The sequence below is a fragment of the Aquarana catesbeiana genome, linkage group LG03, assembly GCF_042186555.1.
Source record: "Aquarana catesbeiana isolate 2022-GZ linkage group LG03, ASM4218655v1, whole genome shotgun sequence".
Classification (NCBI taxonomy): domain Eukaryota; kingdom Metazoa; phylum Chordata; class Amphibia; order Anura; family Ranidae; genus Aquarana; species Aquarana catesbeiana.
This window is the reverse complement of record NC_133326.1, coordinates 744,184,835-744,197,225: the sequence shown is the minus strand read 5'-3', so window position 1 is coordinate 744,197,225 and position 12,391 is coordinate 744,184,835. Positions and strand designations below refer to the sequence as shown.

Sequence of the window (12,391 nt, the reverse complement as noted above, 5' to 3'; positions counted from 1 at the left end):
GCTGAAACTTTATGGAACCCCAAATGCAAACCAATCGGTGCTTCTTCTACTGCTGGTGAGGACAACAGGGCTGAAACTTTATGGAACCCCGAATGCAAACCAATCGGTGCTTCTTCTACTGCTGGTGAGGACAACAGGGCTGAAACTTTATGGAACCCCGAATGCAAACCAATCGGTGCTTCTTCTTCTGCTGGTGAGGACAACAAGGCTGAAACTTTATGGAACCCCAAATGCAAACCAATCGGTGCTTCTTCTACTGCTGGTGAGGACAACAGGGCTGAAACTTTATGGAACCCCGAATGCAAACCAATCGGTGCTTCTTCTTCTGGTGAGGACAACAGGGCTGAAACTTTATGGAACCCCGAATGCAAACCAATCGGTGCTTCTTCTACTGCTGGTGAGGACAACAGGGCTAAAACTTTATGGAACCCCGAATGCAAACCAATCGGTGCTTCTTCTTCTGCTGGTGAGGACAACAGGGCTGAAACTTTATGGAACCCCAAATGCAAACCAATCGGTGCTTCTTCTGCTGGTGAGGACAACAATGAGGTGGTGGTGGAGGACTGCAGATGAGCGTGGACATGTTTGATTCCTTCCTGATGTGCGCAATCAGAAAACAGGAAGGTTTAGTTTCTAGTGTTATAATTGAAAACGACAGTTTGAGTTGTGAAAATGTTGGGGTTTGTGCGTTTTCTTTTGCCTACAAATGCAGATTTGGCTTTTATTTGCTCCCGTTGTTGGAAGTGGGGTCAGGAGGTTCACCTTTTCCTCCGTTGTCACAGGGGCAGGAAGTGACCGCTTTATTTTTGCAGTGGTCAGTGGAAGAGAAGGTGTGGGAAACCTTCACATGGGGGCCCCGGCTCCACTAACCGCTTCTGCAAGCTCCTTTCTTATTTGAATGTTGCAGCTGGTAAGTGCGCTGTCAGTGGTTTATTGATATCTCTGTGCCCCAGGTGGGGGAGATTTACCTTCTATTTGCCCTGATTATCATTATCACCACAAAGAGAATGAAGATCAAATCCAGAACGGGATCCGGTGCTCATGGTGGCTACGGAGGTGACTATGGAATGCAGATTAAAGGGGAATCTCTCTAAATGGACAAAACTGAAAGTTTATAATACCCCCCCACCCCTTTCCTTTATCCAAAATGTGAAATACGTTGTTTTTGCCTTCAGTTCTAATTGTATTTTCTACTTCTATAACTTAAATACTGAGATTTGCACAGAAAACTGTAATTTTGTAACTTCTTGATAAAAAGTTGACCATGTCAGTAAATTTCATTTTGGTAGGTTGACAACCCTGGTGGCCACGTATGTGCAGATTCACGCCAAGACGCCTACTGTGGTGTGATGCTCCACCTGGAAAAAACAGCCCCACATCACAAGAAAAACCAAAGGGGACAGACTGCCACCTGCACCAAAGGCACTCACCTTTCCCTGTAGCAGGGTCAGTAGACCCGATTTTCACCCCTTTATGATGTCTATGGTCCTGCCGCAGGATCTTCAGGGATATCACTTGCCCTCCTGGGGATCACTGCCCTGGACTTGTTAGGCCCCCTGTCAGTGAGTTCACCAGGTATACAATACCCCGGAGATAACTGCTCCCAGTATCCAGCAGCATTACAGGCCGTCCTGGCTCTTGCAGGTGGGGCCTGCTGGCTGTACCGACTGATCCGGATGGATAAAGCCCCCCTAGCAGGGGTGCGAGGAACAGGCCAGGAATTATGCCCATAACACCCCTGAATAAAGCCCATGAAGTCAGTCTTCAGACAGACAAAGATAGGCCCATCCATCACCTAAGAGCTGAGCTGGGAGGGGTTATACCTAGCTGTAGTGTCGGGGAGGCCGGCGAGCGGTATGCAGTGTCGGGGAGGCCGGCGAGCGGTATGCAGTGTCGGGGAGGCCGGCGAGCGGTATGCAGTGTCGGGGAGGCCGGCGAGCGGTATGCAGTGTCGGGGAGGCCGGCGAGCGGTACCCCACATCCCAGGTCCCACCCACCACCTCAGGCTGCCCAGGGAGAAGTTGCCGAGCACCCCCTCGTTTCCAGGATACTTCATATGGGGGAGGAGAGATCCAATATGAATCCAGTTCGTCTATAGGGGCAAGTGAGGGGTGACCAGCGTGCTCCCTAGCAACCGATGACGTAATTGGTTGATAAGATGCAGGCAGCCCAGCACATGGTCAAGGCTTCTATTTCTGACCTATAGCTCTCTGTAGAATAAAGCAGGCTTGGATGAAGCTACTTGTAGCCTGCTTTGTTGGTACAGATTTTAGCACAGAGAATGATGAAGATTGGTCCAAGGATGAGTAGAGGTGCCACCACTCGTTCTTCTATGGCTCCTCCACCCTGACCAGGACACAACGTGAGACGCTCTGGTAGGGCACAGTACCAGGGTAAAGTTCTCAGGCAGTGGAATCAGATGGGGTTATAAGACGGATAATCACTATTATACTCTAAAAAGATCCTAAAAATCAGTCTGACACCAAAAATGATAAACAGCTTTTATTTTATTACAGCAAGATGCCACAGGCGGGTTCCATGACGCCGCATCAATTACACTCAGTTAGTAGGAGGTCATAAAACTTCTTATTTTATATAAAACATATGTTCTTTCCATCTCACGCAAACTATTCCATATAACTATTTACACAGGAAAGCTGGCAATGAAACGTAAAAGTATGGAAGGCAAAAAAAACATAGGGTGACGATACTGGGACAAGGAAGAAAAACATGAGAGAGGAAGAAAGGACAGAGGGAACATGTTAGACAGAGATCTGAGGAAGGGAGGACAGAGGTGTCGAGTTAGATTCAGATCTGAGGAAGGTAGGACAGAGGTGTTGGGTTAGATGGAGATCTGAGGAAGGTAGGACAGAGGGGTCGGGTGAGATGGCTTTCTGAGGAAGGGAGGACAGAGGTGTCGCGTTAGATGGAGATCTTGGGAAGGAGGGACAAAGATGTCGGGATAGATGGAGATCTAAGGAAGGGAGGACAGAGGTGTTGGGTTAGATGGAGATCTAAGGAAGGAAGGAAGGACAGAGGGGTTGTATTAGACAGAGGCCTGAGGAAGGGAGGACAGAGGTGTCACGTTAGATGGAGATCTTGGGAAGGAGGGACAAAGGTGTCGGGTTAGATGGAGATCCGAGGAAGGAAGGACAGAGGTGTCAGGTTAGATGGAGATCTAAGGAAGGGAGGACAGAAGTGTTGGGTTAGATGGAGATCCGAGAAAGGAAGGACAGAGGTGCAGGGTTAGATGGAGATCTAAGGAAGGGAGGACAGAAGTGTTGGGTTAGATGGAGATCTGAGGAAGGGGGGACAAAGGTGCAGGGTTAGATGGAGATATGAGGAAGGAAGGACAGAGGTGTCGAGTTAGATGGAGATCTAAGGAAGGAAAGATAGAGGTGTCGAGTAATATTTAAATCTGAGGAAGGGAGGACAGAGGTGTCGAGTTAGATTCAGATCTGAGGAAGGTAGGACAGAGGTGTCGGGTTAGATGGAGATCTGAGGAAGGGAGGACCGAGGTGTCGAGTTAGATGGAGATCTGAGGAAGGGGGACAAAGGTGCAGGGATAGATGGAGGTATGAGGAAGGGAGGAAAGAGGTGTCAGGTTAGATGGACATCTGAGGAAGGAAGGACAGAGGTGTTGTCTTAGATGGAGATCTGAGGAAGGACAGAGGGGTCATGTTAGACAGAGGCCCGAGGAAGGGAGGACAGAGGTGTCAGGTTAGATGGAGAAATGAAGAATGAGAAAAAGCTATTTCAGTCTGGAACTTAGACAAAGTATAAGAAGCCTCATTGAGTAAAGAGTCTAAAATATGAACTATATGTACTGCCCCACACCAACCAATTTGATTAAGAATTTTACATTCCAACACCTTTTCCAGTGCTGGCCTCAGACTGCTGTATGGGCAGAGCATACCGCTGTTGTCATTTGAGAATAAGCGGTACAGAGCTTTAGGTGAGACTGTCGAAGAATTTGTAAATAGTGAGAGGAGGAAGAATATTTCCAATCCGGCTTTAATCTTATTAGAAAACCATTCTTGTCAGTATTAAGAGATCCCCGATGTTTACTTGTGGTAGAAGCGCTGATTCTGTCCATGCTGCATGAATGGAAGACGGGGTGTTTGCTGAGGAGAGGCCTGAAATCCAGACTGAGGAAATAAAGCAGAGAAAACACAGATCAAGAAATCCTGAAAAAAAATTAAACACTAAAGTTTAGGCTGGAGAGGTCCCTTACTGTGTGGGGCTGCTGAGGCGGAGTCCCATGGCTGTACCCTCCAGGAGAAGCAGACCTTGAAGGGTGAGTGTAAGACAAGGCTGACTGCAAACAGAGAACAAACAAATCAAGAGAGATGGTGAGGAGGAGAAAGATGAGGGATGGCAGAGAGAGGGGCGAGGAAGAGAGGCAGAGAGAGGAGGAGAAAGATGAAGACAGACGGGAGCGTTGAGGAGAAAGATGAAGACAGACGGGAGGGTTGAGGAGAAAGATGAAGGCAGACGGGAGGGTTGAGGAGAAAGATGAAGGCAGACGGGAGGGTTGAGGAGAAAGATGAAGGCAGACGGGAGAGTTGAGGAGATAGATGAAGGCAGACGGGAGAGTTGAGGAGATAGATGAAGACAGACGGGAGGGTTGAGGAGAAAGATGAAGGCAGACGGGAGAGTTGAGGAGAAAGATGAAGGCAGACGGGAGAGTTGAGGAGAAAGATGAAGGCAGACGGGAGAGTTGAGGAGAAAGATGAAGGCAGACGGGAGAGTTGAGGAGAAAGATGAAGGCAGACGGGAGAGTTGAGGAGAAAGATGAAGGCAGACGGGAGAGTTGAGGAGAAAGATGAAGGCAGACGGGAGAGTTGAGGAGAAAGATGAAGGCAGACGGGAGAGTTGAGGAGAAAGATGAAGGCAGACGGGAGAGTTGAGGAGAAAGATGAAGGCAGACGGGAGAGTTGAGGAGAAAGATGAAGGCAGACGGGAGAGTTGAGGAGAAAGATGAAGGCAGACGGGAGAGTTGAGAAGAAAGATGAAGGCAGACGGGAGAGTTGAGGAGAAAGATGAAGGCAGACGGGAGAGTTGAGGAGAAAGATGAAGGCAGACAGGAGAGTTGAGGAGAAAGATAAAAGAAAGGCGTGAAAGCGTTCAGGAGAAAGATGAAGAGAGATATAGGAGGGGAGGAGGAGAAAGATAAAAAGAGTAGAGGGGTGAGGAGGAGGAGATAGGTAAAGGAAGAGGTAAGAAGGAGAAAGCTGAAGAGAGGAGAGAGAAGGACGAGAAAGATGGAGAGGGAAAGGTGAGGAGGAGAAAGATAAAAAGGGAGACAAGAGAAGTAATGAGAAGAAAGCTGAATAAAGGCAGGAGAGGTGAGGGGGAGAAAGATGAAGAGGGGAGGGGGAGAAAGATGAAGAGGGGAGGGGTCAGGAGGAGAAAGAATAATTACAATTTTTGCTTTATCTATACATCATATTCATGGCTGATTGGGTTATGGTGCAACCTTCAGGTGACTAGACACTGGCGAAATAGTGGAGAGATATCCGTGTCCTGCGATGTATTGCAAGAAAAGGATTTGACAGGTAAACCAAAAATCCTAATTTCTTAATCATACATCACTGGAAACGGGGTGTCTTCATATTCATAACTACTTAAGATGTCTCGAAAGAAAGAGGGAACCCCACTACAGAGACATCTGTAAGACCTTTCACCCAAAACTGGTGTCCACAGAGCCACGAACATCTACCTGGTGGAACTTGGTAAACGTGTGCAGAGAAGGCTGGGAAGCAGCCTTACAAACTTGAACAGAAGCTTGATGCTATAGGCCAGGAAGCAAAGACACTCCTCCACTAGGAGGGGAGAAACCTTGCTCTTGAGGCCATAGGCCTGACAAATGAGATGACAAATCCACCTAGAAATAGTGAATCAAAAAGTAACGTAACCCTTGGAAGGGCATTAAGGTAGAACAGGGACTCAAACTACTGAAAGAAAACTGTAGACTTCAGAGAAACCTGGACAACGTTCAGTGAGTGAAGAACCTTCTACGGATTAGGAAAAAACATGACAACACAATGTCCTGATTCCGTGGGACAAGGAAACCACCTTTGGTGAAAAGAAATGCCTGAGGCCTCGGCACCACCTTATACTTGTGAAGAATCGGGAAAGCACATCCAGCTCTGTAAAGGCAACCAAAAAAAGACAACATTACGAGTAAGAAGCACCAAAAAAAATCCTTCACAGAGACTCCAATGGAAAAGTCTGTAGAACAGACAAGACCAAATGAGATCTCCCCCCGGGTGATCGATATACGTCTCAGGAATTTAACAAACGGTGTTGCAGATTTCTACCTTTTGTTATTGTGAAGAAATAGTTGTGTCTTTGTACATGTGCAATGTGCAGAGTGAATGGGAGTGACCTTATAATGATCAGTTAGCTGCTGCACCTGCAGGGCTCTAATGAGGAAAGTGGCAGGGTCTGCCTCCCTTTAGACCCGATTTCCCTTTGGAAGCATCTCATCAAAAATTACATTTTTTTGCAGGGGATGCCTAAAATCTGACTCAGTGAGCCAAAACCAGTGAGCCAATCACATAAGCAGGAGATAACATTTCTGGGGGGCGTTCTGTACACCATGTGTGTACAGAAGCCTCCAGGCGGCCATACTGGATTTTACAGAAAATTACAGCGGCTGCAGAGTGAAAGGGAAAGGTCGTTTTTAATAACATTCAATTACAAAATGACTTGTGTAGCAATTGTATAATAAATAAATAATATATAAATTATTTTTTTCTCCCCCACAAAAGTGGAGTTACCCTTTAAAGTGATTATTTAAAAAAAAACAACAAAAAAAAAAAAAAAAAACACACAAAGCTTTACAAACATGTTATGCTATACTTACCTGCGCTGTGCAAGGATTTTGCATAGAGCGGCCCCGATCCTTCTTTTCTGGGGTTCCCCAACGGCGCTCCTGGCTCCTCCTCTTCATCGAGTGCCCCCACAGAGAGCCACTTTCCATGTGGGCACGCTCCCAAGTCCTGCTGACACAGACAGCAGGACTTGGCCCTACCCCCCCCCCCCCCCCCCCCCCCCCAGGGTTTGCCACCCCTTTAAGGTCCCACGGAGTCAAAGGGGCCTGCACAGGCCGAGCAATCCATGTGACACCCTACACAAAAGGATTCTACCAAAGAATGACATAATGGGTCATGCCCCATGATGGTACCTAAGGCCAGAAGCATCTCATCTCCAGACCTTTAGGGATAAACATTTACTAGTCTCACACCAGGCAAAATAGGCCTTCCATGTATGACGGCACACCTTCCTGAAGGTCAACTTTCTAGCCCTGAGGAAGGTGGGAATCACAGGATCAGAAACTCCCTGTCCCTTAGCACTTGGCCATCAACAGCCAAAAAAAGTGACTAAAGCAAGATGGAGGATGGGACAGCAAATATGGCTGATCTGGAGGAACCCAGGGCTGGTTTGGCAAGAGATTGATGATGCCTGCATACTGCAATCTTCTTGACCACACTAGTGTAAATCAGAATCACCAGAGTGCCCTCCAACCCAATCCTTATTAACAGATGAGGAAGAAGCAGCAAAGGCATAGATCAGGGACAACTGATGACAAGGAGTCACCAGGGCATCCACCCCAAATGCCTGAGGATCCCTGGTCCAGGACACAAACCTGTCCAGCTTGTTGTGGAATATCTACACCAAGAGATCTTCATCTCCACTTCAGCATCCCCCACTGCAAACAACTCCAAGTGAAGGGCCTATTCTCCTGGATTCAGTTGTGGAAGGCTAAGGAAATCCTACTGGTAATTTTCCACCCCAGGAATGTGTACATGTCGAGCAGAGAGGGCCAGAACGTGAAGCCCAGGACAAGATCAGGTTCACTTCTTGTGCAGCGTAACTTCTTGATGGTTGATGTATGCTACAACCGTGGCATTGTCAGACTGCACCCTGACAGGGAGACCCCGATGGTAGACAGAGCAGTATAGGAGAGCCAGCCAAATCACTGAGAAAGGCAATAGACATCCCCCCACTGAGTGGGGGCGTCCCTTTACTATGAAGGGGATCTGCCTCTGAACCCAGAGGACATGGGATTCCAGATCTTCTCAAGGAATTGTAATGTAGGCTTTTGCTTAGAGCTTTTGCCTTTCTACTTACAAAAGGAGGTCTTGGATTACAAAGGGGGAACCGGTTTCTGATTTGTTAATTTTGCTTTCTTCTGGAGTAACAGCATTCAATTCATCAAAGTCACCTTCTGAATGAAGGCATTAACAGGGCAGGCTCTCAAGTTGCTTCTTGAAGAGAAGTTCTACCAACCAGCACTTGAGCCATTGGATCCTACTCATATGGACAGACATAGTGCCCAACCTGGAAAGTGGCCATATGGAGCCTTCCAACGGCCTTAAGGCTCTCAGAAAATCCACCAGGAATTGCCAAATGGCAGGATCACCTGGGTCCGATTCTCTGGAACATAGCCTATGCTTTGCCCAAACTTTGAGGGCTTGACAAATTCCCACCTCCAGCTGCAGAGCTACTCCCACAAGAGGAAAGGACCACTTAAAAGAGGGCCTGTCACCTCTTATCAGTGGTGTTTTTAAAGACCAGGACCGTCAGAGTCGTATGCAAGTAGGAATTCCTCTTCCATGGGGTGCTACTGATGTGAGCGAACACTTCCCCAGGTGAGCCCAATGAGCATACATCAGTTCCTACAAATAAGGATGCACATGAAAAGATCTAGGATTGGTAGACAGCCACCACCAGGACCCAAATCCAGTGTCTATGGGAGAGGAGGACTCTGGAAGCTGAAGCAGAACCAGGATGAGTTTGTAAGCTGTTGTCCTTTGCATCTGAAACAGCCCGGACACCCTAAGACTCTTCCTGAAAGGACTCATCCAAAGAAGACGCTCAAACCTCAACATCTGTCTCCTCATCCAGAAGATGTTCCTCTGACACCTCATAACACACAAAAGGAGGGGAGGGGAAGAAGAGCACCCACATCTACACCCCAGGCATTCCATTCCAGTTCTGTCCTGGAGTGGACTTCTATAGCACCATGCCAGCGAGGTCACCAGATACTGGTGACGCCAGAGATGGCCGTCTGCAGAATTCAATGCAAACTGCAACAGGCCATGCCTGTTCTTGCATGCAGGGTCAAGGTACCGCCCCTCCGGGCCCCCAGGGCTGTAGGTGACTGATCAGGATTAAGCCTTTCCCCAGTAAGGGGGTGCAGAATAGACCATGAAAACAGGGGACTACCAGCCACAGAAAGGGATCTTCAGAGAGACGTCCCCAACACATCCATCACTTAGGGACCCAAAAAACTGCAGGATGGCAAAAAACTGGGGTTTAGTTGAGGTGGGAGGGGTTTGGGGAACCCCACCTTTTTTTGTCAGTGTCCATTCACCTGAAGGTGGCAGCATAACCCAAGTAGTCGTGAATATCTAAGACACCCTGCGGTGTAGGGTTAGGGAAGATGGACACAGGACAGGTGAGGGGGGGGGAGGAGGAGGAGGAGGTGAGGAGAAGAGAGATGAGGATCGATGGAAGAGGTGAGGAGAAGAGAGATGAGGATCAATGGAAGAGGTGAGGAGAAGAGAGATGAGGATCAATGGAAGAGGTGAGGAGAAGAGAGATGAGGATCAATGGAAGAGGTGAGGAGAAGAGAGATGAGGATCAATGGAAGAGGTGAGGAGAAGAGAGATGAGGATCAATGGAAGAGGTGAGGAGAAGAGAGATGAGGATCAATGGAAGAGGTGAGGAGAAGAGAGATGAGGATCAATGGAAGAGGTGAGGAGAAGAGAGATGAGGATCAATGGAAGAGGTGAGGAGAAGAGAGATGAGGATCAATGGAAGAGGTGAGGAGAAGAGAGATGAGGATCAATGGAAGAGGTGAGGAGAAGAGAGATGAGGATCAATGGAAGAGGTGAGGAGAAGAGAGATGAGGATCAATGGAAGAGGTGAGGAGAAGAGAGATGAGGATCAATGGAAGAGGTGAGGAGAAGAGAGATGAGGATCAATGGAAGAGGTGAGGAGAAGAGAGATGAGGATCAATGGAAGAGGTGAGGAGAAGAGAGATGAGGATCAATGGAAGAGGTGAGGAGAAGAGAGATGAGGATCAATGGAAGAGGTGAGGAGAAGAGAGATGAGGATCAATGGAAGAGGTGAGGAGAAGAGAGATGAGGATCAATGGAAGAGGTGAGGAGAAGAGAGATGAGGATCAATGGAAGAGGTGAGGAGAAGAGAGATGAGGATCAATGGAAGAGATGAGGATACATGGAAGAGGTGAGGAAAGATGAGGATAAATGGAAGAGGTGAGGAAAGAGGAGGATGAATGGAAGAGGTGAGGAGAGAGGAGGATGAATGGAAGAGGTGAGGAGAGATGAGGATGAATGGAAGAGGTGAGGAGAGATGAGGATAAATGGAAGAGGTGAGGAAAGATGAGGATAAATGGAAGCGGTGAGGAAAGAGGAGGATAAATGGAAGAGGTTAGAAGAGAGATGAGGTAAGTTGGAGAGGTGGGAGGAGAGGAGACGAGTACAGGGAAAACACCTGCAGGTGGCGTGTTACTCGGCTTTTGCGGAGTCTTACCTTGGCAGTTTGCATGGGCACAGCTATCTGAGGTGCGGTGAGGAGAGTCTGGGTGGGGTGTAGAGCCTGGGGGTGCATGGGGCGGAGGGTAGACTACAATAAAACACAAGCTGGTCAGGGCACATCCTCATCCAGACATTGTTCAGAAGTATGAATAAATATGACTCCGCCCTGTGAGGACGGCGATGTACCCTCCCCCCTCCCCGGGGTACTGTCATCCAGCATTTTCTAATGGCTGTGCTCATCACCGGGGGAAACGGAGATGTGCTGCAGCAAAATGTAGATAAATAGCTGTGCTTGCCCTCCTTATCTCATCAATAACCCCCACTACTGACCTCAGACCAAACAGCTACCACCACCCCGGGGCAATCCTCCTCCGGCAGGGAAGAGGCATCCCCATTGGGGTTTGTGGAGACAATAAACAGCACTTAACTCTGTTGAAAAGTGTGATGTGATGTCCTAGTTTATCTGTACATTTGCACCACAAAGGTTCTGGTGAAAACCCCCCTGAGAGGTCACCACAGGACGGATGTGAGCTGAGGAATAGAGCTATAAATTAGGATAAGGCCATAGGTCCAGAGATCCCCCTTGTGATACTTGTGTGCCACCAAGCGTATACTCCACCATGCCACCAATACACTTGATGGCCAACAACCTGCGCATACCTGACCAATACCAGACAGTTGTCTATTACCTTGTATTACCCAAGAGAAGGGAAGCTCACTAGACCTTCCATTCCAGAACATGGAGGTCATGGTCACACCATGTCTTTATGGAGCTGGCTTTGTACACATGAGGGGGCACAGTCATAGTGGAACAGCAAAGGGTCTTCATCAAACTGTTACCACAGAGCTGGAAGAGCACAATTGTCTATAATGTCTCCAGTGGAGACACCTGATGGAGTATTACCAGGACACTTCACTGGAGGCACCTGGAGTACTACCAGGACCCTTCACTAGAGAGACACCTGATGGAGTATTACCAGAACCCTTCACTGGAGACATCTGATGGAGTATTACCAGGACCCTTCACTGGAGACATCTGATGGAGTATTACCAGGACACTTCACTGGAGACACCTGATGGAGTATTACCAAGACCTTTCACTGGAGACACCTGATGGATTATTACCAGGCCCCTTCACTGGAGACACCTGATGTAGTATTACCAGGACCTTTCACTGGAGACATCCAATGGAGTATTACCAGGACCCTTCACTAGAGACACCTGATGGATTACCACCAGGCCCCTTCACTGGAGACACCTGATGGAGTATTATTACCAGGACCCTTCACTAGAGACACCTGATGGAATACTACCAGGACCCTTCACTGGAGGCACCTGGAGTACTACCAGGACCCTTCACTGGAGGCACCTGATGGAGTATTACTAGAACCCTTCACTAGAGACACCTGATGGAGTATTACCAGGACCTTTCACTGGAGACATCCAATGGAGTATTGCCAGGACCCTTCACTAGAGACACCTGATGGATTACCACCAGGCCCCTTCACTGGAGACACCTGATGGAGTATTATTACCAGGACCCTTCACTAGAGACACCTGATGGAATACTACCAGGACCCTTCACTGGAGGCACCTGGAGTACTACCAGGACCCTTCACTGGAGGCACCTGATGGAGTATTACTAGAACCCTTCACTAGAGACACCTGATGGAGTATTACCAGGACCTTTCACTGGAGACATCCAATGGAGTATTGCCAGGACCCTTCACTAGAGACACCTGATGGAGTATTATAAGGACCCTTCATTAGAGACACCTGATGGAATATTACCAGGACCCTTCACTGGAGACACCTGA

General features: G+C 48.2%; 1 protein-coding gene across 4 annotated transcripts in view; it reads right to left on the bottom strand.

Moving 5' to 3' along the window:
* Positions 1–2,487: 2,487 nt before the first annotated feature.
* GPS2 (G protein pathway suppressor 2) overlaps positions 2,488–12,391 on the bottom strand; it is a 46,009-nt gene continuing 36,105 nt past the window's right edge. For 3 of the 4 annotated variants that reach the window (XM_073623496.1, XM_073623495.1, XM_073623497.1), the window contains 3 exons: positions 10,570–10,662; positions 4,235–4,318; positions 2,488–4,148 (listed from right to left, as the gene is read on the bottom strand). In XM_073623496.1, the coding sequence (XP_073479597.1) occupies positions 4,065–4,148; positions 4,235–4,318; positions 10,570–10,662 (261 nt within the window). In that variant the 3' untranslated portion in view covers positions 2,488–4,064. The remainder of the gene's footprint in view (positions 4,149–4,234; positions 4,319–10,569; positions 10,663–12,391) is intronic. The other variant, XM_073623498.1, reaches the window with a different exon arrangement.